At 41.1% G+C, this 23,987-nt stretch overlaps 2 protein-coding genes across 4 annotated transcripts in view; both read right to left on the reverse strand.

Moving 5' to 3' along the window:
• Positions 1 to 5,914: 5,914 nt before the first annotated feature.
• LOC119549901 (midnolin homolog) lies at positions 5,915 to 10,788 on the reverse strand. The gene is made up of 4 exons (XM_037858210.1): positions 10,139 to 10,788; positions 8,271 to 9,521; positions 6,896 to 7,585; positions 5,915 to 6,756 (listed from the first exon to the last, which is right to left on the reverse strand). Exons 1-3 carry the CDS (start codon positions 10,753 to 10,755, stop codon positions 7,096 to 7,098), a joined length of 2,358 nt encoding a protein of 785 aa, XP_037714138.1. The 5' UTR covers positions 10,756 to 10,788; the 3' UTR covers positions 5,915 to 6,756; positions 6,896 to 7,095.
• Positions 10,784 to 23,987, reverse strand: part of LOC119549902 — a 90,106-nt gene continuing 76,902 nt past the window's right edge. For 2 of the 3 annotated variants that reach the window (XM_037858212.1, XM_037858211.1), the window contains one exon: positions 10,784 to 11,287. In XM_037858212.1, the coding sequence (XP_037714140.1) occupies positions 10,819 to 11,154 (336 nt within the window). In that variant the 5' untranslated portion in view covers positions 11,155 to 11,287 and the 3' untranslated portion in view covers positions 10,784 to 10,818. Of the gene's footprint in view, positions 11,288 to 19,630; positions 20,087 to 23,987 lie in introns of those variants that run through there. The other variant, XM_037858213.1, reaches the window with a different exon arrangement.

Genomic DNA, 23,987 nt, shown 5'->3' on the forward strand with positions numbered 1-23,987 from the left:
ACCCATAAGGGGCCAGCAATGGATTCCTGACATCGTTAGGGCGCAACAATTGCTACAATTGCTGAATATGATTGAAGTACTTTCGAAGGTAACGAGGCAGCGGCGAACATGGCCTCCATATCAAACTGGCATCAAACAATTTCAAATGGATCGAATGAGAAATCGACAGAGCTGGCCAATTGCAGTTGGGATGTTGATGTTGCTGCTGTTGATGTTGATGTTGCTGCTTTGTATGCATGCAATGAACGTGATCGGTTGCAATTTCAGCGACTCGAGAACAAAGTGGGCAAAGCGAGAGGATCGAAGTTGATCGGAGCGACAATGTTGCAGACGCACAGGAGCAACATCAGCGACGTGGCTCCGATGTTGCTGCCACATTTCACTGGTCCCGATGATTGAAATTCTAAGACCAGAGTCGGAATACTGCATCCGAAACCGACTCCCAGACAAAGTCGCAGTCCAAAGTCGTCTGATGCTGACCTTTTCGCATGAGAATCATCGACGGCAGCCGATGATGGATGCACTGCCAGAGCCAACTTGATCTGGGCCCAAAAGAGCAGGAAAGGGGCCTGGGAGCAATGTCAGCCGAGGCTGTCAGTACGTGCAGCTCGTCTTGGGCAATTTAGGTGCGAGGAAAGTGGGTTTCTTTCCTCAATCGCCGATTTTTTCAGACATTTACTTCGTCGTATTGCGAAAATGGCTTGCATACTACTTTAATTGCCCGTACATTTTTCTTTTCAAATGTTAATAAGTAGTTTTAAAGTTATTACTTGTTCCCTTTTTTTGGGGATCACATTTTAAGAACCTTATCTTCTATACTTCTATTCTTCTAGAAATAAATATGTAAAAGTTGTAGAAAATGTTCTCCAAAAAGTGGTACATTTGTTTATCTAGTCATAAACAGAATCATGACCTCTTTAATTTCCATTAGATAGATAACATTTTTAATATTCAAAAATCATGTACAATATGAGACTGCCCATCATACTACATCATAATAAAGCCATTATAATATACTAAAACTCAAACGTTCTTAGATTCAACAATATTTTGGACAAGTCGAGGTCAAGGTTATTATTTTATCTCCTAATCAATTTAATCCAAATATAGTAAATTGGAAAAGTGATGAATCTTGTTGAAAAACAATTTACCTGCTTACATAACGAGAGTTCACTGTACGCACCACGCGACGGATAATTGCGCTCACCCAACGAAAAGGCAAAAAAATAAGAAAAGTAAGGAAAAACCAGGCTGGCAGGGAAACTTCTTTGAGTCGTCAATGTTGTCGTTCCATTCCGTCGTGGAATTTCACAGCGGAGCATGGAAATTTGTTCGATGGCTTGTCTCTCAACGTCCCTCCACCTCGGTCCACCATTTTTGTGTTTGTTTGATTTGTATTTGATTTGATTTCCAGGCAGAGCAGTTCTATCACACAGAAAGAAATCCAGCTGACTTCGGGGAAATTGGATTTAAATTAGTTCTTAAACCTCCCAACTGTTAAGAAAATTTGTCAAAATATATTTCTGTTATTGGAGACGCTTGGAAGCAATTTTATCTACATACATACATTGCTTAAATAACTTACCAAATACTTTTTTATGGTTTTAGGTTTCCTATATAGAGATTAATATATATATAATATATATAAGAGAGGAAGGAACACACAGAAAGAAAACAAGCTGACGTCAGAAAAATTTAATAGAAATTTATAATCATAATTCTTAGCTCTCAAGATGATTTTGTCTTAATACTTTTTTCTTAGAAAGTAAGTCCCTAAGATTCTAAAAACCAGAATATTTACAGAGCAATAAATTTGATGGCAGGGCATACCACTTTCTTTTTAGTATAGACCGTGTTTTTTATCAGTGCATACCTTTCTCACCTCCGCACACCTCACTCTCTCCTGCCGCTCACCTAGAGGACCTATTCAAATGGTATCCACAGTTCCTTGACCTTTCTTCGTGTGACGCAGTCGCCGTTCGCAATCGTAACTGCACATGCGCGCGCCTTGTTCTTCCGCCGCCTCCGTCTCCGCGCCCCGCCCCTTCCCTTTTCCACCGCCCCCAATTGGCCGTTTGGCAATTTTGCAGCTTTGGCGCGACTCCTTCTGGCCCCAGTTGCTGTTGTTGTTCTTGCGGGAAATGCGATTGACGGTAATTGGTTGACGTTTGTCTTATTTAAATTTGTTTTCTTTGGGATTTTTCAACGTCGCTGCCTCTGCTTCAGCCGCTGCCTCTGCCGCTGCTGCTGATTTTGATTCTTCTGCTGCGGCTGCTGATTCTTCTGCAGCTACTCCCGCCTGATTCTTGCACGCTCCCATGATCCGATACCCCTTAAAAGGTGGAAAAGGATCTTAGACCACTAATGATTCAGCCATGAATACCATGCAAGCACATGAATTAGAAGCTTCATTAAATGTACAGGTTCTTATATATAATTTTAAAGTTCTTATCTTAAAGATCTTATCTTATTTTTTAAAGATCTAATCTTATAAAATATACATTTCTTAAAAATATAGGAATTTTTTTAAATATATTACAATATTTGTTGTCTTTACCAAAATTATTAGTTATTGAATTTAAACTATGTGCTAAGATTCGATCTACCCATAAAAACTATGAGCTAAAATGTTAAATGTTTAAAAAACACGAGTCTGGTTTTAAAACAAGTGTGGCCTTACTATGTTTTTAAAAAAATACAGTCTAAAATCGCAAAGAAATGGTTTAGATCATTTTCGAGGATTAATTATAGAGAATTCGAGATTTATAAGTTCTTCTTAACATTCGTCAATGGAAAAAATAAGATTTTTTAAAAATCACATTTTCTCTAAAATATTGAGCATTTAAAGAATAATCCCTTAAGAATAATGCTCAAAATTGAATCATTTTTTTGAAAATGTCTTATTTACAGGTCACTCGAAAGTTGGATCCAACATCGAACTTCTAGCTCCATTTCTCGTTTTCTTTATGGACTTTTCTCAAGCTGTTGCATCCCCGAGCCCTCTCCTTCTTTTCCGTTCCCAACTTCCAGTTCGTTCTGTTGCGCGCAACGTGCAACTTTAATTGAAATGAAATGAGTTTCGTCGATTTGTGTTCTAGGAATTTGTTTTTTGATTGTTTTCTTGTAAATTTGAATGATTATCGAGCCAGTTGCAGCAGTTGTTGCAGTTGCAGCATTTGTTGCGGCAGTTGCGCAATTGCTGCAGAGGAGCTGAAAAAAGAAAACAAAATAAACAAGCCGACGAGCGGAGCGTAATTGCAGATCACATGGATCAAAGACCCTAGGTCTTTATAAATCTACGAGTTTGCTATGTAAGTGCAAGGGAAGTTTGCATTTTTCAGCTCCTCCTCCTCTTCCCCTTTCTCCCACCTCTTTCTCCCCTTTTCCTGATCGATAGCCTGGTAATTGAGCTGCGAGAACTTTTAATTGTGTGTTTGTGTCGCGGAAGCGTTTTCGAACTGGGCCAGAATTTTCAAAGCAAAAGCCAATTTGTTACCGCTATATCGCCACGTATCGCTTCCATCGCGATAAAGCTGCCGTGCTAAACGCAGCCACTTCCTCAAGTAAATACTGCAACACGGACAGAAAATTCTACTGGCTGTTATGGCCACACATCCACTGAATTTGATAGCAGTCGCTTGTTTTAGAACTGAGGACAGAGTTATAAAAAATAATTTCCTTGACTAAATTATGCTTAACTGCATGCAATATCCTTATATTATTATATATATATTATTTATATTATTTAATTTCAGGATTGTTGCGATTATCCATGGGTTTTCCAGTTCGACACATTATTTAAATCAAAATAGTCAGGTAACTCCCAAATGTTCCCTATATTTTAACAGTGCCTTAAGAACCGCGGGAAACCGATGGAACCGTCCGAGATTGAAACCGAAACTGATGCGTAGTTTAGGGCGATTTACACACAGTTTAAACAGACATCCCGATACAAATCGCCTTTTCTTCAGAGGGGGTGGAATATCAAGGGGCAGAGGGGCATAGAGCAGCTGCAGGTCCAGTCTTCCTAGTGCCATAACTGTAGCAAATGGCGAGGCAACATGCAGGTCCCCCGGTCTCAGTCTCAATCTCGGTTCTTGGTTCCCAACCCGCACCTTAGCCTTAACCTTCTGTACGCTAATGGGTTTCTTTTGTTAGTAACCTTAAATGTATTATTTAAATTGATGTTATAAAATATAAAAAATAAAAGTTGTAGATAGGGACTTAACTTTATTCATTAATTAAAATAGTCCCATTTATAAATATTTAAATATCAGTTATATTGGTATATACCAAACTTTAATTTTTTAGTGTTAAAAAATTTGTTAAACTAAACTACAAAATTAAAAAGTTTTGCTGCATTGTATAACTATTACCTTGCAGAATGTTACATAAGGTACATTTTTAAAGTATAGTTTAAATGATAAATATTAAGCGAACATAGGGTTAATTCGAGCCTGAACTTGAGCTTAAGCCGCACTCTCAGCTCCAACGATCTTCGGCGTGGGCGTCTGTGGTGGTTATAAATTGCACATTTGATGAGCAGGGAAACGTTTATGGTTCTCCCTGATCTGCAGACTCTTCCCGAACCCCCGTTCTTCAGGGTCCCCGAAGTCTCCTCTGCCTTTTAGCGCTTGCATGCGGCTGATTAATTGTGCCAACGTCATAAACGTGATGATATCGCAATGCAAGCGCATTTTTCATGTTATTCAATTCGTTGCCCCCAGCTCCAGCTCAAAAGCTCCAGTTCCTAGCCCAGCTGCAGCTCCAATTTTGCGCAGGAAGAAAATGATTACCATAAAAATAACGCGCGTATTACTTTCATATTAAAATGTAAACACCTAAACAAAACAAATATAAATGTTGGTAAGCTCAGACAGCCAAATATCGCTCATAATATCTATGTCAATAATTACAATTTCACATTTCTCATGAGGAAAACGTAAAAATAAATTAAATTCAAATTAACTATAAAAACTATCTAACGTTCAGTAATATTGATAATTTTTCACCGTGCACTTACAATGTATTTGCATACCGCTTTTATGCCGCATTACGAAAGATTCAAGCAGCGAACTCGCGTGGCAGCCTTTCGATATTGCAACTAATTACCAGCATTAACGCAATTTCGTCTTCATAAAGACTCGGTTCCGCATTGCTCCCTCACCCATGATCCCGCAAGCCCCCCCAATGGAGATTAATACGATTCTTTGCCCAAAAGCGGACAGGTGTCTATGAGGCAGGTGTTTCGGCTCATTGTCTGCGGCCAGGAAGCATTTGGCATGTGTTCATTTATTTAAACTGATTTTTTTCGCTATGCGTTTTCCTTTTGTTTTTTTTTTTAGAAAAACTGCGCAATTTTCTTCGATTTTGGTCCGAGCCGGTTTGTTGTTTTTGCTGGTATTGGCACCTTTTACGGCCTAGTAAAGCTGAGTTCGAGTGTTTAGACATATGAGATCACATCAAATATTATAGGGGTTCCGTGGCAGGAATCTATAATTTTAATAGAGTAGCTTGTGCTAAATAAAATATTATGAATTCCAGTCACATTATTTTGTCCAGAGTCTTACACGTGGGTTGTTGGGTTATTCTAAATGGATATTAAAATATTATGACTCAACAAAGCTATATAATTTTGTGATATATATTTCAAAACAAAATCATGTTCGTCAAATATTTAATAATGGGTAATTCGTCATACCTGTGTAAATCGACTAAACAGTTTTGCTCACAATATTTAAATAATAGAAATTCCATCTCAATCGTTTGGTGCCCACTAATTTTTCACCTGCTTACCGACAATCGCTTATGGCCAGATCAGGTTATTATAGAGTCAATTTCCAGGCCGTTAAGCTTTCATTGGATAGTTTAGCCGCCCACACTCAGGAATCAAGACAACTTTCAACGATCGAGATTGTTTTGCATATACATTTATTTTTCTGAGACATTTATTTAGACACAAATACAAGTTATATATTAGTTTTACATATGTAAGTATATATGTACTCCCTATTTATAGGCCATATAAGCTGGAAAATACAACTAAAATGTACAGACTAAACGACTAAGACAATGCGATTGCGAGCAGATCGTGGGGAAATTAATATTCCGGGGGCTTCGGGGGTTTTCGGGGAAGTATCTGGCTCTGAGCAAACTAATTACTAATCAAGAGTTGTTCGATTATGGTTTAATTGCATTCAATCAACAGTTTGCACAACATTTAAATTATGAGGAGGAAATTCATTGCATTAATTTATAAATTCATTTTAGCTACTTTAAGTGTTGCATAACATTCTCTAAATGATTGATATATGGTTGTTTGATAATATTGACTTACTATTAGTTACATTTGCCTTTTGCTATCCGGTTTAAATACAGTACTCTTTAAATATATAAGTATCTCGTTTATAGAAAACTAGTTTTGTGGATTTTGAAGTTCGATTTGTGAATTTTTCTGAATAGCGTAAATGGCTTTTCGTCCAATTTGAAAATGGTTCGCAATAATTATTAAATTAAACATAAAATTAAAATCACAATTTTATAGACTTGATGTGTGTGTGTGTGTTGTGTATGTGGTGGATTGTGGGGTGTGTTGTGTGTGTGCTGGCAGCCTTTCTTTTCGGGGGTCCATCCGGTCGAAATATTCTCGTCAAATACTCCATTGGAATCTGGTTTTAAAGCATAATTCTGGGCGTAGCAGGGAAAGGCACAATTCAATATTAATTAAAATTGCTGCTGCAGGCTAAATGGTGAAAGCTGTAAAATGGATTGGAGTGGGAAGAACCATTAGTTGGCCGTTTGAAATGTTTGTTTAGTTTGTTTGGCTGGGCGCACGAATTTAATAAGCAGAAAAACAATCAAAACGCAGCACGATTTGCATGGCTATTCAACTCACCTGCAGGAACACACACAGCGTGCCAAAAGTTGTAGTTGCTCTTCTTTTATTGTGTTTTATTTCTCTGTATTTCTTCTGTATTGTGGGGGTCGATGGCAGCTAGAAACGAGTTGGCAACGAATCATCCTCATTATCTTCATCATCATCATCGTGCTGCTACTTCCTCGTCGTCATCCTGGAGATGCATCCAAGCAATCATCCTACAGATACAGCGTCGCCTGCTGCCGCTGATCGAAGTGATGGATGTAGAGCTTCTTCTTCGACTTCTCCTTCGAGGGTCGCAGGTCCCAGACCAGGTTGGATAGACTTCTGGGCCGGGACAGGCGGCGCGTCTTCTTCTCGGGCAGCTTGTTCGAGTCCCCCGAAGTCCGGCCTCCGCTGCGGGACGAGTCCAGGGTTCCCTCCCTCGGATTGTGGTGGTTGTTGCTGCTGGAGCTCCGGCTGTGGGGCAGCGGCAGCGGCAGGGGATGCGGACTGGACAGGTAGCCGTGGACGTTCAGGATGCTGCCGCACTTGAGCACCACATCCGGCGGAGTGCCCGGCGTGGCCGGGGTTCCCGACGCAGTTGCTCCCGATCCCGATCCACCGCCAGCTGCGGATGACTTGCCATGGGCTGAGATCGTCGGCGGCGTCACGGAGGAGCAATTGTTGTTGTCCGGCGTCAGCTGCAGGCTGCTGAGACTCTTGTACCTGGAAGGTAATAAAACATTGGGAGTTGTATTTAGAATACCTATGTAGGGCATACGGCTTTTAGTTTTGCTTATTCACCCATTAAAGCTTTTAACCAAGCTATACATTATGCTCCCTATTCCTTTTTTTCCTAAGGGAATTTGATCTGTATTCCTAAGAATATTTCGAGGAGTAAGAAGTTTTATAAATTAGTAAGGGTTAGTCTTTAAACATGTCTTTATAGGGCTGCATTTAAATATTAATATTGCATTTGTTATATACAAATATTTTAACTTTATTTAGACTTTGATGAATTGAAAGCCCAAATTATGGTTTACCTTTAATGATTTTATTTAAATTTAAGTGTGTTTTTTATACTAATATTGCATTTTTAATAGAAAAATACTAGAACGTTATATAGCTTTTAAAGATTTGTAATAATACATACGTCTCCTGATTTGATATTTATCAATTAAGTTTTTTCAATTAGCGAATAAACAGAATGTGTAACTTTTTCTTCCTTCTAAAGAAATTTGGTGACATAGACCTTAAAACTTTTTACTGCAGTTCTTAAATGTTTAATAAGTACTCCTAATACTCAACCCCTCTATTAAGCACAATCAACTTTTTGATGTTTTAATTACGTAGAGGTGGACCCAATATATTTTGGGTCACACCGAACAGCTGGTGACCCCGATCTGCTTACCTGATGTGGAACAGCGGCGACTGCGGCTCCAGGGCCTCCTTGCTCGGCAGATGGTTGTTGGGCGTCAGCACCTTGCCGTGATGAGGATGCGGATGCGGGTGCGGATGCACACTGGCATGCGGATGCGGATGGGGATGCGGATGTGATCCGTGGGAACCGTGATGGGCAGCGGCCACCGCAGCAGCCGCCGCATTGGCCACCGCATTGGCCGTGTTCCCATTGGGAGTCGGCGGCTGCTGCGACTGTGACTGCGACTGCGTGTGACTGTGACTGTGGGCGTGACTGTGACTATGGCTGTGACTGTGACTGGTGCTGTGGGTGGTGCCCGTGGAGTTGCCATTGCTGCTGCTCCCAGCACTGTGGGCATTCTTGATGTAAAGCTTTGGTAGAGTGGGACGCTGGCGCTTCTCCGCCGGCTTCTTGCCCGGAATTGTTTCGATGGGCGGCGGCACCGGCTTGATGTCCTCCTGAATATGGCCGTGATGGTAGTGATTAACCAGGTGATGGTGGTGGTGATGGTGCTGCTGCTGGTGGCCGGGATGGTGGCCACCGCCGCTACTGCTGTGCTTGTTGGACTCCAGGCTGCTGTAGTTGTTGTTGTTCCCGGAGGTGGAGGCCTGCTGGTGGGCCGGAGCCCTAATCAAGCTGCAGTAGTTGCCACTGCCGCTGTCCGTGTGGTGCGACCGCAGAGTTGGTGACTCGCAGATGGGCTCGAAGCGGGCCAGGCCCTTCGAAAGGGGCGTCAGGCCCCTCACATAGTCATATATGTGATCGATCTCATTGTACTCCTCGGCAATCTCGCTGCTACTGAGCGCCTGCTGCTGCTTCGACCAGGAATCGCAACTGGCACTCTTGCGCAACACATAGCCACTTTCCGCCAATCCGCTTGCCATCCCGGCAGCCGACGGCAGCATCACCACCGGCAACCTGCCCCCGTTGCGACTGTTGAACTTGGAGTCCTTCTTCTCCTTCTCGCTCAGCTTGAGATCGACGATCTGCAGGCGATCGCGTGCGTCGGCCAGCAGGCGCTGCGCCTTGTCCAGGAATCGGGAGTACTCGATGAAGTGCTCCAGCTGCTCCATATTCTTGGCCCGCTGCAGCTTAATCTTGGCGTTCAGCGGCACCGGCACCAGGTCCGTGTCCTTCTGCAGGGGCAGTGCGAAGATCCTGTCGATCTCCACGCAGCCCAGGAGCCGCAGCTCGGGCACGAAGGGCTGCTTCAGGCCCTTGGGCGCGCTGCCGTGGACAAGTCTGCGGATGGAAAATACAAATTCGTGGTTAAAAATTATCCCTAATATGATGTTTTTATAAGAATGCAAGGAAAGTACCTAAATCAATTCATAAGTTTCGACTTTGAATTTTTTATTATTTTATTTTTTGGTATGTGTGCTACCTACATTACCATTAGGCCGAATCGGATGACTATTTCTAGTAGCTGCAATAGGAACGTTCGGAATATAATTGGAAATTATGAAAACATTTACATTGCTTTATTGCATTTCATATACATATACGCAAATTAGTCGAGACTTACTATAATTTTTATATTTAAAAGTAAATTGAAGACTATATTATATGAGTAGCCTCTACAGAAAGGATCGGAAAATGGTCTGGTTTTTCTGTAGTAGAATTTCTTCATGTGAAACACAATCTGATAGTACAGGATATACTATATTATTATTATAAATATTTTATCTAAAAAGTTATTATAAAACATGATTTTAGAAAAAGTTACTTCAAAGTGTGTGATTCAAATGGAATTCTTTCGGTTTAGCAAACTTTCTACCTTCAAAAATATGTTATCTCTTCTGTAGAGTAAAAATCACTTAGTGTAAACTTAAAATATTCTATTTTATTAGAAGACCCACCTCACGATGACTGGCATCCGCTTGAGCAGCAGATTCTTGACGGTGTGCACACCGCTGATGCTGTCCTCCCTGGCGATCGGCGAGAACTTGGCTTTGGTATCGAGTGGCAGATTGATGATCTCGTCCTTGATGTTCCTGCACTGCAGGTACTTCCCGTTGTCGTTCATGGTGGTCAGCAGCTCGCCGGCGTGGATGGTTCGGTTCATCTGCTGGCATCGGAAGGTCTCCCGCACCAGGACGCGGGCGTTGCGCCGCCGCGAGAGCTCCAGCACGGAGTCGATGCAGCGCGTGGAGCGGCCGTCCTCGCTGAGCAGCTCGAAGTAGCCGCCGTAGGTCTCCGGGATGAGCACCTTGGCGCCCACGTTGGTGGGCTTGCGGCCCTCCTTGATCTTGATGGGCTGGGCCAGGATCTGGTACTTCTTGCCGGCGCTCAGGAAGAGGGCGGTGCTCTGCAGGGAGGGGGCCGACAGGGTGGGCACCCCCAGGGCCTGGTGCTGGCCCTTGAGGATCTTGGCCACCGCCGGCAGCGGCTGCTTGGAGAAGTCGCGCAGATAGACGGGCGTGGCATCGCCGAATCGGGAGGCGGCCAATATGATTTGGCCATCGGTGGCGGCCATGTCGCGGTTGAAGAACGATAGCAGCTTGCTGCGCGCCAGTTGCACATTAAATGAGAGTAAGTTTCATTGGACTGGCTGCGGCTGCAGATGCTCCCCGCCGACGGCTCCCTGCTCGCTGTCCGAGTTCTCCGGCAGCTGCTCCTGATCCTGATCCTGCTGCTGATCCTCCTCCGTCTCCTCCTCCTGGTTGGCGTTAATCTGATCCTCGAGAGCTCGTCGCTTGGCCAGCTCTCGGTGGCGCAACCTCAGCAGCTGGGCGCCGCGACTGCAGCAGGCGTGCTTGATGTCCTCCTCGTGGGCGGAGGCTAGTCCTGTCTGGTCAGGATAGAGATCCTGGTTCGGGCCCTGGTACGTCAGCAGTCGCGTGGATGTCTGCAGAGCGTAGTTGAGATACTGCATTCGGTTCGATTTCCTCCTCCTCCGCTGGCCACAGTGTGCGAATAGTCCTTTTCAAGTTGGCTTTTCTCCTTTCGAATCTCTTTGACGCCTTCGCGCTGCCAGCTGGTAAGCTGCTTTACCGTAGTCCTTTGTCCTGCGGAAAATCAGAGAAAATGAGGGGACATTAATCGGTGTAACACGACACTCACAACGGAAAGGATAAAGAGCGATGCATGTGAAAAAGCAGCTCGCAAAATATGCAAAAATGCACAGTTCCCCCAACAGAAATTAAAAAGAGCATAGTCAAAGGGAGAATATGCGATTTGATACCCTGCTAGGGTAAACCAAGAAATATTAACATGATTTTTAAGAAATCGAGTTTTACCGACTATGGAAGACTTGCTAAAATAAAGAAAATACTTCTTATGTGAGTAGTTTGCACACAGTAGTTCATCGATGTGCTTACCGCTCTTATACACTGTACGTGTTGCGGCAGAAATCGAGTCTAATTAAAGGCTGCTTACACTGCTTTAGAGTTATAGATTAAAATAGATAGCCTCTTTAAAGTAATATTATTATATCTAAAACATTGCAGCTATCGCCTTAGAGTTCTTTTCCATTAGTATAATAAGAAAGTAAACATAGAAAATATAGTGAGCTGACACAAAGATGGGAAATAAATGCCCACACACCTTTGCTACCCAGTGGACATTAGGTAAATGAAATGTTGCCAACAAATTTCCCCCTTTCGGTTCGAAGTTGAAATATTCCTGCGTCCGCAGATCAGCTCTTCAAGTTCTCACACAGGGATATGTACATATATATAGGGAAACCGATACAGCGACATGGTGTTATTTATGAGGGCCATAAAGTAAGGAAGAAGACTTTAACTGAAGAAATGGCAAAGTGCACAAAATGAAAATGCAAGCTCCGAGGGAACGTGCATATATATCCTATAGAATAGACAAGACGACTGTGCGACAATGCCAAACATGCCATTAACAAAAGAGTGGCTGAGGAGGAGGAGGACTCGGCGGAGGAGGACATGGCCATGGGCCAACAGCCTGCGGACCAACAAATGGCAAGACATTAAAAGTACTTAAAGGATATTTGCATATTTTATGGCCAAACATAAATGCGGCTGATTACGAGACGTCGTGAAGCGGGAGGTTGTATTGACCGGGTAGCCGGCAGTGCTGCCAATGCTGCCAAACTATGCATTACAGAAACAAGCTAAATTTAGCTTTCCCAATATTCAGCTAAATACATTTATTATGTCCGAGTCTTGTACTCGCTAAATGCTTTATAATCGAAGTGCTCACTTATATTACGAGTCTCAATCAAATTCCATATCACAATTTTGGTTGATAAGAAGAAGGCTTCGTACACTTTCTTAAGCTGACTTGGCATCACTGTTTGTCTGTAATATTGAATCATTTGCATGCACCTTGGGAAAATAGGGATAGATTTCGAGTGTGTGCAACTCACTTCGCTAAATTAGTTGGCAATTAGCAAAGTGACCGCACCTGCTGCGGTTCCGAAGCCGATTCTCCCTACCAATCCATGGTCTCCTACGCCCGGAAGAGCATCCATCTCTAATTGCTTTCCTATTGCGAATGGAGCGTGGCTGGAAGTCAGTAGCCATGGAAACCCAGGCAACAACAGCAGTTCAGGCCGTAAAGAGTCCGCCATAAAGCATTTAACGAGCCCTGGGGGAGTTCCGCTAACCCTCCTGTCCAAATTAAATGCATCTGCGATCATTATTGGGTCATAACACAATAACCCCAACTTTAGTTGGTCCGCAAAGGTTATTAAATCTTTTTTACCCCCGGGCTGAGGCATGCAGGCGTTTAATTGATTTTTTAGCGCTAAAAAACGGAACGACTTTTCCGAGATTATTGAACAAAAGGCCTCGTAAACCCTTTGCAATACACAGAAAAAATTTGGGTTATTCTTACATTTTCTTTCTAAAATATTCGAATAAACTAATTTTTGCTGATTTTAAATAATTTGTATGTATAAGTTAAAATAATTATATGTGCTAAATTGTTTTATTAGGCTAGAAAATATGACATTTTCGGGATTCGCACACAAAAGCCTCTGTTAAAACCTTTGGAAAACACAGGAAAAACTGGGATAATGTTTTGTTTTCTCATTTGAATATTTTCAAATATAAATATTTTTTCGACTTTTGGGAAATTTAAATATTTAAAGGTTTTTTCTCTAAAATTGTAATCTAATAGTAATAATTATAGTAACAGTTTTATTAATATTACATAATAATTTTAACAGTTCTTGAGATTTTTTTGCGTGTCTGTGTGTGGAAATGTCAGGCGTACACCTTTGGACTCGCTTTTGTTTAGGGGATTTGCTTTCCAATTAATTGCCAGACAAAGAGTGAGACTGCTACACGGCCGGCAATTAATTTTCACCATGGAAAGTACCTTTTCCTGGAGCAGGAAAACACACACGGACCGAAGGAGAGCGACTGCCAGTTGCCAGTTGCCAATTCTCACGCTCAACGTGGCCGAAAGCCTTTGTAACTTATGTGGAAACGTGACATTTTCTCGGCTACTGGACAAAAATTGATGCCACCGAGCCGTCTTAGCGCGCTGGAGAGGATTGGTCCAGCATCAGCAATATCTGTAGCTGTGGCTAAAAAGCTGCAGCAACTGTCTTGTTTCCTGGCCCGTACGTGTCTGGATTTTTCTCTGGTTTTTATTGCGGCTTCTGTTGGCTTTTTGTTGGTTTTGATGTCACACAATGACACAGTTTTTCACGTGCGGAGCGCTCGTAATTTGTATTTGGCCCCGTCTCGCATTTAAGTTGATCTCATCGAAAATGTCTTAATTAATTTGCGCTGGAAAGTGGCACAAAAGCAGCTGCCCCAACATCCAGGGAAGATGTACGAAAAAGTGGTGAAAAAACTGTAAGAAACTCACTTAATTTATGACTGACACGACACAAGATGACTTGGCACGAAGCCCCACAAAAGGTTTATGATTTTTTTCTTTATTTTTTTTTCCCTGCGGAATCCTTTTCAACATCCTGTCTGCCTGTTGCTATTTGTTGTAGCTGTTTCCTGTGCAACGCGCCAAGAGCCACCGCCCCCAAGGGGCTTCGAAAAAAAAACACTTGAGCAAATGAAGCCCCCAAAGAGTCAATATGTGTGAGCGAGGGGAGTTATTATGCACATGTGTACATATGCTTATGAAAAATATGTAACCCAAGACGGAGCTCGAGCACATAATGAGATACCCAGCACACACAAAATATGTAAAAAAGGAGCTAAAACGAGGATGAAACGGAAAGCTTTAAGGAAAAGGAAAGGGAACGAAAAGGGATGCATCGAATATCCGATACACTTTTACAGGATATCTTTGGGTAAGCAATGCCACATGATTTCGCTATGGCTAAGATACTTTGAGTTTAAGATTAAAAGTTATTTTTGAGCATTACACTATTTATTATTTCTACTTTTGAAGACTCATACCGCTCATAATGCGAATAAAGGAAAATTAATAATTATAACACTCTATATTACTTATATATTATTATGTAATTTAAATTGAATGATTTTCACATTTATAAGAAATATTAAATTGAATGCTGAATAATGTCACAAAAAAAAAAATACCAAGGGACTAAAAAGCTAAACCTATTTTCGGAAACCATTCGGTAGCCTGCAAATTCGTACAAAATAAGTGCACATTTAAGTTTTAAATGTGGTAAGACCGTTTGTACAACTCGAAAATCCTTTTTGCTACCCTTTCGGCGCAGGCTGCAGGCGAAAAAGCAGGCAAGTGCGATAAAAGCCACGTCAAAAGGATTAGGGCAGTGCAGCTGCATGTGTGTGAAAGCGTGTGCAAACGGAAAATGTCTGCGCACGAAGGTGTGTGGGTGGCTGGGCTTTTGTTTGTCCCAACAAAGGCAAGAACTGGCAGAAAAAATGTATAAAAAACATGGCAAGGCGAAGGAGTCCAGGGAAAAAGGAAAAGTGTAAGGAGCACGACCTGCTTGTAAACCAAAGAGCTCATAAAAGGAAACGCACACACGCACGTGCGAGTGTGTGGCACATTAATCACACTAAAGGGTTTTACAAAATGCAACTCGACTCTCCTGCGGAGCCAAAGCCAAAAGTTGTAGCCGTAGTTGCCATTGCTGTTGCCGTTGCTGTTGTCACCACTTTAAGCTGCGGCTTAAAAATCGCGTTCGCCTCGCGCGGCAAGCGGCTTACGGCTCAGGGCTTAGGCGGCTAAGAATCCGCGTCGTCCACCAACGCCAGAACTTGACGCTCCCCAGCACTCCACAGTGGAACCTCAGTGACTGCGATTCCACCAGGATGGGCCATAAAAAGTTTAAAAGGCTTAGAACGGGTTGAATATCAGGAACATCCCAATATGTAACACCAACGAACATTTCGTTAGGGTATGCTGTTCTAAATGGAACTTCGTTTTTGGAAATATTTTTATAAAACTTTTTGGTCAAAAATGTATCTTGTCATACTTTTATAAATAATTTTGAGATTTGTATGCGTATTTATACTTAAAACTAAGTTTTAAATGCTATGTTCTAAGTTCTGGGACATTTTAAACACACCTAACAACACAACGTAAAGTGATACTAAGTGTGTATAGTTTTATTCTATACATTTTTTAAACTTTCTGATGAAAAATATACTGTAGCATACTTTTTTAAATATTTTGGAGATTAATATGCGTCATCCTAATACTAAAATTGATTCTTAAAAGCAAGGTTCTAAGTTTTGGGATCCATAGAACACATCTTACCATACTATACAATTGTGTCACAAAAATCCATACAAGAGTTTTAAGTTTTTTTAGTAAGCTTAAAAATTTTAGTTGACAAAATTGGTACTGCTGTTAGTAGTGATCGTAGTTTAAGTTAAGGAGTAATCACTGTATTTCTCAAACATAAATGCAATATTCCTGCCGCGGAGACTTCTTTTTCTTTATTTGATTTCATTTCCTCTTTGTCAAGCAGTTTTCTCTGCGAAAGAAACACCTTCAGCCTCAGGAGTTCCCCTCGCTAGCCACTCCCCCTGGCCGCCTTTCTCACTCTGCTTCTTCCAGTTTTCAGTTGCCTTATTATGTCGTTCTTAGCACTTTTGATTACTTTTTATCCGCTTTGGCCGCGGGTTTCATAGCTCACAGCATTTTGCCTTTGTTTGCTCTAGCTGGTTGATATATCCTAACCCCCTCCTAGTTTTCCCCCGAAAACCCCCTTTTATCGCCACGCCCCCCGCCCCTGCTCTAGTGTGACTAATGACGTTGTGGACCATGGACAACGCTTGCGTTTGTTTAGTCCCCATCCGAAACTCCATTCCCAACCCATTGCCGTGATGTAAATAAATGAAATAATATTCTTTTTCTGTTGTCCCGCCATGAAAAATTAACGCTGACCACTCTTGACTTCTTTTTTGTTTCTGTGGGTCTTTTTTTGGTTTATCTCTGCTTTTTTTGCACGCTTTTGGTTTTCTCACTGCGGACAGTTTGGATTTTTGCTTTCATTTGTCAAGTGGCACTGAATCGTTGTTAAAATACTCTATGGAAAAGAATTTTTGAAATCTCAATAGACACTTGACTTTGGGTATATTTTTGACATTTTAGTATTATTAGAAAAACATTACTTTTTGGAACTTAGTAAAAATCAGACATTAACAAATATATGACGGAAATTAAAATCAAGCACAAGTCATAACATATAACATACTTTATTAGAACACATAAAAATATTGATATTTCATAAGTATCACAGCAGTCATGTTAGATGGAGTCAAACATGTGTTAAGTCAATAATATATTGAGAATATAAGAATGGAATAGGCTTAGAAAACATGGTTTAGAGTATAACAAACATCGGTTTTCAAAAATAAAAGGCTTTGTCGGAATTCATTCACTTTATCACAATAAAAGAGGAAATAAAACCGTGTTCGCAGGGGGAAGTGGAAAAGTTTGTTTGCTCAAGCTGTTATTTGAAAAGCATTAATCACATCCATAAAATTCCTAGTGCTTAACTGGAAAAAGAAGATAAATAGCACATGAATAGATTTCCCACTGACGTAGATGTAGATCGAATCCATAGCGGAAATGGAACAAGAACTCAGGCAATCTGGCAATCCAAAAATAGTAAAATGATTAACCAATGGAAATCCCCTTGGCATTACAGGTGCTATCGAATCGCCCTCGATAAAGGTAGGTCCAATGAATCGAAATTCCACGGTCATCTCCGATTCATAGCCATAAAATCGGAACTCTGGGAGAATACCTATGCGAAACTTGAATGTAAATCTGGCTTTGTTTCCAATTTTTCGCATTGTGAGTGACAAATGGGGCCCAATGTAATATATAGTTTGTATGAGAAGTGCGTTGTATGAAGTAAAGCTTAAGATGTGCATAAAACAAGTGGAAGTATTCGCAAAGTGGTTCAAAACGTATACGGAATTTATAAACCTTGTTATTAAGTTTATGTAATTATTTCATGTTATAGATATAGATTTTTAACATACTGCAAGCATTATATATATATATTTTGATTTATTGAAGGATTTTAAATATATCTAAATTTGAAATTCATTTTAATGATCACTTAACGTCTAAAAGCTTCTAAAACTCTCCTTCTCGGAAATTAAACCTTTAACTGCCATAAAGATCAGTAACGTTCATACATACGTATACATACATATATTTTGATTTGATGCCAAATCGAAAAATCCGTTGAGTCGCGCCCAATTCCCCGACTCATCAGCGGGGGCAGCCACATCACAAAAACCAAATCAAAAGCAATTAAAATGCAAAGCCACAGAGCGTCTCATAGGGTAGAAATGTATAAAAATGTGACGTTGATGAGGAGTTGCCCCCGCCGATGATTTTGAATTTTTTGTTGTCGTTTTTGATTTTTTATTGAAATGTCGACATGCTTACTAATCAACGAAGCGGTCAAAGAGTGGGAAAGAACCACGAGAACTTCTCTTTTATTAATCATGCGGTGAATGCACAAAAAGATCGGGGAAATTGGAGGGGGTCTGGGGATCCCATGTCTGGGGACAGGAAATCGAAACCGAAATGCAACGACAGTTGGCCCATCGTATTTGGTTCGATATTCCCGCTTTAATCCAAACGTCGTCAAAGAACCGTTGGTCTGGGCCTTTTGAAGTCGCCTTGGATCCAAAATGTTCATTGGCTTTAATTTATGGCCGACGAGTGTTTATTGTTTGCATATTCTTTTGCCCTGACACTTTTCTTCGTTCTTTTTCTTCCGATACCAATGAAAGTTTTCGTTGTAAAAGGGAAATCCCTTTTTTGGGCTGGGCTAGGTTTATATTTTTCATTTTTGGGTTGGGCTGGGCCATCATCCATCCCGACCATCCTCTCTATTGACCCAGAAAATGGAACACAATGAGAAAATGTTGCGCCCTCCTTTTTTGTTTGTAAGTGAAATTTTTAAAAAAACGCTATCAGCCAAAATGTCTTTTGAAGATGTTTTCCACGCGTTGGCGTTGAGTGATGAGAAAAGTGGTTAAAAGAAGTTAACGGGGGGTTAGGGAAGGCTTCCACATCTGCATTGAGTTGTCAGCTGCGAGTTGGGGTCTCCGCTAATGAAACCGATAATGAATGGGTTAATAGATCCCCATTAATTATAATTGTTGAGGAGGCGAAGCTGCATTGAATTTGTTTTGAGCGAAAGCATTAATTATCCGAGGTTCTCGGGGCTTTAATAGTGGTTTTAATAACTGTTAAGTGGTAAAATTATGAGGCGTTCGTATTTTATGGGTTTTCACATGTTTGGAATGTGTGTGTGTACTCTTCTTAACACTATAAAACCTCATTTTAAAAATGCATGTAGTAGATATTTGTACAGTTCTTGTTTAAATGTAACACTATGTAATTTTAAAAGAAAATATAATGTACGTTTTTTAATTTTTTTAAACAATTTTTCATTTGCTTTGCTTTAATAAAGGCTTGATTAATTTAAAAATAATAAACAAATGCAATACACTTATCAAAAATTAAGGATGGTATAATATTAGAATCGTCATGACATATGATCGTTAGTAAAACATAAATTAAATAATTATTAAAAAACAATAATTTAATCAAATGAACCATCATTACCACAAATTTACATGAGTCACAAAGAAAATAAACGGAACAAAAAAAAAATGTTTCGTAATTTTAAAGCTACCTTTATCTTTCCACAATTTGATTTCACTTTGATTCAATTTCGTAAGATTCCTCCAACCTATGTAACATGACCCCATTTCAGTAACCCCAAATTGATTACATCTTCCCCAAAGTCAAATCTTATTCACCGATCAGTAATTATGTGACATTCATTGGCAACCGATTTCCCCGCACACAGCTTACCCCAAAAACAGCAAAAAGAGATCCCCACTTATTAATATCCGATATTTAACCCAATTTCTAGAGCATGACGCTAATTGTATTTTAAATATTGTTTGCCACCGATTGCTCACCTTCTGCTCCACAAAAATACAGCCGAAATCCACAATTTGCCGTTAAGTTTAACAAATACAAATTTACACTTATTGTTGATCAATTAACACGCACACAAAGATCGAAACTCTCTTTTCTATTGGCTTTTTACACACTTCTTTTTGTAGCAAGCAACGTAAGTATTTCGTAATATTTGATGAACTGTGGAAATTTCTTTTTGCACAAAGAATCTTTTACTTTCACACTGTGACGAAACGCGCGGAGAGACTATATTTTTCCCCCGTTGGAAATTTGCATAAAAACGAAACGGATTTCTGTTGGATGATCAAAGCCGCAGCTGAAGAAAAATCTCGCGTGGGTCGAAGCGCACGCGCACAGTATCTTAGCTCGCTCTCGAAGTTGGGGCTTCTATTCTCTGGATTATGTGGCAAAAGTTCTGATCTCTGCGATCGCGTAAGACACCGAACCGGTCGGAGCGACGAGCTCCAAGCTAATGAAAAGCCGAAGTTCTGGGATCCCGAGAGTTGAGTGGCCAGAACGCAGATAAGTCCGCTGCCGGCGTCGCAGTCGGCGTCGCTGTTAACTGGCCCGACTTAACAGGGCTATGTTAAACCGGTCCTATATATGTACGTGGATACCTATGGGTATATATGTGGCCTTACCATCCATCTCCCGCTTTGTTTTGGGCTCTAATTTCTAAGCAAACGCTGGACGGTGAGAGATTCGAGATTCGAGATTCGGGACTCGGAACCCGAGAGATTCCCTCAGATAAACGGCAAACAGTTGTTTAATAGTTTTCTTTGAATTTTGAGCATTTTTATGTTGCTGCTGCTCGTTTGATTTGTTTGCTGAGAAATGCGACTCTCGCAGGTATTTAAGTTTCATTAACATTTCGAGGGTCTGAGGAAAGGTCTGTGTCAACCTTTATTTGGTGGCATCGTAATATTCAGCGTCTTTGTGTGCGGTGCGTGTGAATTTTTTATGGTTCATTAAAATTAAAAGCAGATCTGGCCATTTCGTAGTTTATTTATAGCAGAGATTGGCATTTGGGAGGGACTGTGGGAGCACCTCCGCCGAAACTTAGTCGAGGCAATGAACTTGGCCTGTAATGCATGCTAAGATCAGAAGATTTCCGCGAGAAAGGAGGGAGCGGCTGGGAGAGAAACTGTCACAGACATGATTTACGACAAGTAAACTTTAGAATATTCAATCGCTCTGGCATCCAAAACCTTTCAAAATGCCGCAAGGCCAAAGCCATCAAAAGAGCCATAAAAAAGGCAAAGCATGAAATATGAGCACAAATTATGAACAGACATCACGTCAAAGGATTAACAAGACCGAAAACTCTGGCGGATTTCAAGGAAGTCCGTCAGCGAGGGCATAAAAACGAAGAAAAGGTCGATAAAAATCTAACAAAGTTTTGTTTTTCGCTGGGCGCGTTAAATGGTCAACACCCATATCGAAGGGCCTTTGAAGTCCGTGTTTAAAATGCAGATTATGTGCGTTGATTAAATATTGTTTTTTAATTTCTTTCCAGCCGGGCTGTCTAAATTAAAAATGCACATGCACAGGCGTGTGGGAAATGCATAGGAAAAGATTTGATTTTGCTTTAAGCATGCGGAGCACGTAGTGCTGCATAATAAAAAGAAAACATATACAAAAGTGAAAAAAGAATGCAGGAGGGATTGAAGAGGTATCGAGAAGGGGCGGAGGAAATTCTGAAAGGCGAGAGGCGAGAGATTGTTCTTATCAGCGCAAGTTCGTTGCCTGAGTCTTTCGTTTCGGGCCTTATCAAATTTGTGGAAATCGGCCATAACGGTATAAGGGATTTATCAGGAAACTGTCGGAAGATTTGCATAACACACACGGCGAGCAGACAGCTAAAATAAATCTCCAGGCTTTTGTTCGCCTTTGTGCGTGCGCCAATTCTGCGAGCAACCCACACACTGCAGATCATCGCGCACCACTCAACCACTCCGCACCACCCGGCCCCACTCACTCATGCAAATGAAGCGCTGGCTGAGACTGCGATCTAAAATTAGCTGCAACTTTTGTTAGGCTTCAGCGACTCCGAAGTCTGCACTTTTGTCGCTGTCTTATTTTCCGTTTCTGTTTCGGTTTTTATTTCAGTTTTTAAGCGTTTTTTCTCGCCGCTCGCTGCCTTTCTTTGGAAAGCTTGTCCGCCCGTTGATTGATTGCCCCGCTGCAGATGCGGGCCGGGTCTTCCCTGAATGGCGACTCCGCCGTGCGGGCCTAACCCCTGTGCACTCCCCCTACTCCCCGGCTTTTCTGCTCCATCTTTCCCTACTTTGCCTTATATTTGACTGCCGACTGGCCCAGGCTCCTCCGATTTTACGCTTAATTTGGCTTTGATTGATGTTTTAGCGTTTGATTCATACGAAAAGTTAGTTTGTGCGGCGGTTCACTGAACTTGGCAACTGCAGCGGCCAAGCGAGTGTAGTTAAAGAGGTTTTAGATAAGAACTTATTACACTTAATAGATTTTCGTTTTTGAAAGTATTTCTCATTTAGTTCTTGAATATATAAAATATTATTATTATTATAAGTACTTTACAAATTATCTAAAATATTTTAAGTAATATTATAAATATTTTATCTAAAGAAATTGTTCTATTTTGCAATATCACATGATTCAATTAGCAAGTGTTTAATTATTTAAGCAGATAAGAGGGTGATTCCTAAGAGTCTTATTTATTTTTCAGTATTGATCATTTAATAAGCGTCTGGAAATCATGTTTTTTGGAAGGTGATGTCTAACCAGGTGCCATCATTATTCCTTTATATTGACTATTACCTTTTCTTCCTTATTTGTACTTCCCGAATTATGTAGACTCAACCCTCGCCAGCAGCTTCATTTTCATAACTCAGGTATTCCCCGACTGACAGCTCAACTTGCATTCTTCGGCTGCCTATCCTCGCATCTGCCACTACCTGTGGCACCACCTGTACCACCTGTACAGCCCGCACTCCCTAGCACCACCACTGTGCGTACATACATTCATCAAGTGAACATCTGACCCACTTTGCCGCTGGAACTGTTGACTGCCCTTTTGTGATTTGGACACAGGTTGGAAAGCAATTAATTACATTACAACGCGAAGGCAAACGGGGACGTGGCCACCACTATCCGCCAAACCACCAATAACCACCAGTAACCACCAGCACCACCTCCGAAAACAACAGCAATGAAATTGTTAGCAGCTCCAAAGGCAGCGTCAATCAATCAGCAAGCGTTTTGCCAGTCAATGGCCTCAGTTGGAGTCAAAGCAAATATAGAACCAGAACCAGAAGTAGAAGTGGATATAGAAATGCTGCCGGTGGAAGGAATCGAAATCGAACCCGCGACTTCACGCTCCGGGTGCCATTATCATTATTTATTTGGTGCGACAAACGTTTCGCCACCAATTAGGGCGAGAAACGCGGACATTTTTCATTCTCTACGGCGGCGACAGGAATGGCTGAAAGTTGCCAATTTGGCTTTCGTTTTCGGTTCACTTATGGCCATGGGTGAAAAGTTCTCAGGCGACTTTCGGTTCTAAGCAACTTAGATACAGTAAGGACTGGCCAAGTGAATAATATTCTGGCTCCCACTTTATTGCAAAACTATAACTAGCGCTTAAAGTTCTTATACAAAAATTTAGTGTTACATTAAAATGGCAAGTATTTGAGATACTTTACTACTTGCAGTTTGGAAACAATATCGGAAACAATATTTTAGTAAAAAGTAAAAGAGAGATAAAGATCAATATATTTAATAATATCTATTGACATCTTTTAAATAAATGTATAACGTTTAAACCTTTCAATAATAATGATATACTGATAGCAAAAAAGTAAGATCCTAACAAGAAAATAACTTTTTAAATACCTTTTTTTTTTTAAATAAACATTTTTGGAAATAAATGTATAGTTTTTCATATTTTAGTAATAAAATGTATTGTTTGATCATTTTTCTGGAGAGCGTACGAGCGATCTCTGTAGCTCCCTATTTCTATATCGCGCCTTAATAGGGCTGCAAGTTCAACTGGCAGCAGCGACTGAAACTGGCTGAAACAATGCCCTGTTATGGATCCGCTTAACAAGGATGACGGCTCCCAGCCAGAGGCACTAAAGTCAACTGGCGGAGCGGTGGATTCCATATTCAAATGCGAGCAAACATGCACAGCATCCGCATCCTACATACAGACGGCAAACGAAACAACAACACAACCAAGGGCAGCTCCACCAAAATCAACAAGAAAACCAGAGGAAAACCCCGAAAAAACAGGGGAAAAATGAAAAAAACACAGGCGAAGAAACGACTTTCGGCATCACGTTTCACGAATTCGCAGCAGAACACGGCCCCGACTTCTGGCAC

The sequence above is a fragment of the Drosophila subpulchrella genome, chromosome 2R (assembly GCF_014743375.2).
Source record: "Drosophila subpulchrella strain 33 F10 #4 breed RU33 chromosome 2R, RU_Dsub_v1.1 Primary Assembly, whole genome shotgun sequence".
Taxonomy (NCBI): domain Eukaryota; kingdom Metazoa; phylum Arthropoda; class Insecta; order Diptera; family Drosophilidae; genus Drosophila; species Drosophila subpulchrella.

Coding starts and splice junctions, on each gene's coding strand:
- LOC119549901 (XM_037858210.1), bottom strand. CDS start 10,755: ATGGCCGCCACCGATGGCCAAATCATATTGGCCGCCTCCCGATTCGGC. Junction 9,522..10,138: donor CGGATGCCAGTCATCGTGAG/GTGGGTCTTCTA, acceptor TTCCATCCGCAG/ACTTGTCCACGGCAGCGCGC. Junction 7,586..8,270: donor TCGCCGCTGTTCCACATCAG/GTAAGCAGATCG, acceptor ATTACCTTCCAG/GTACAAGAGTCTCAGCAGCC.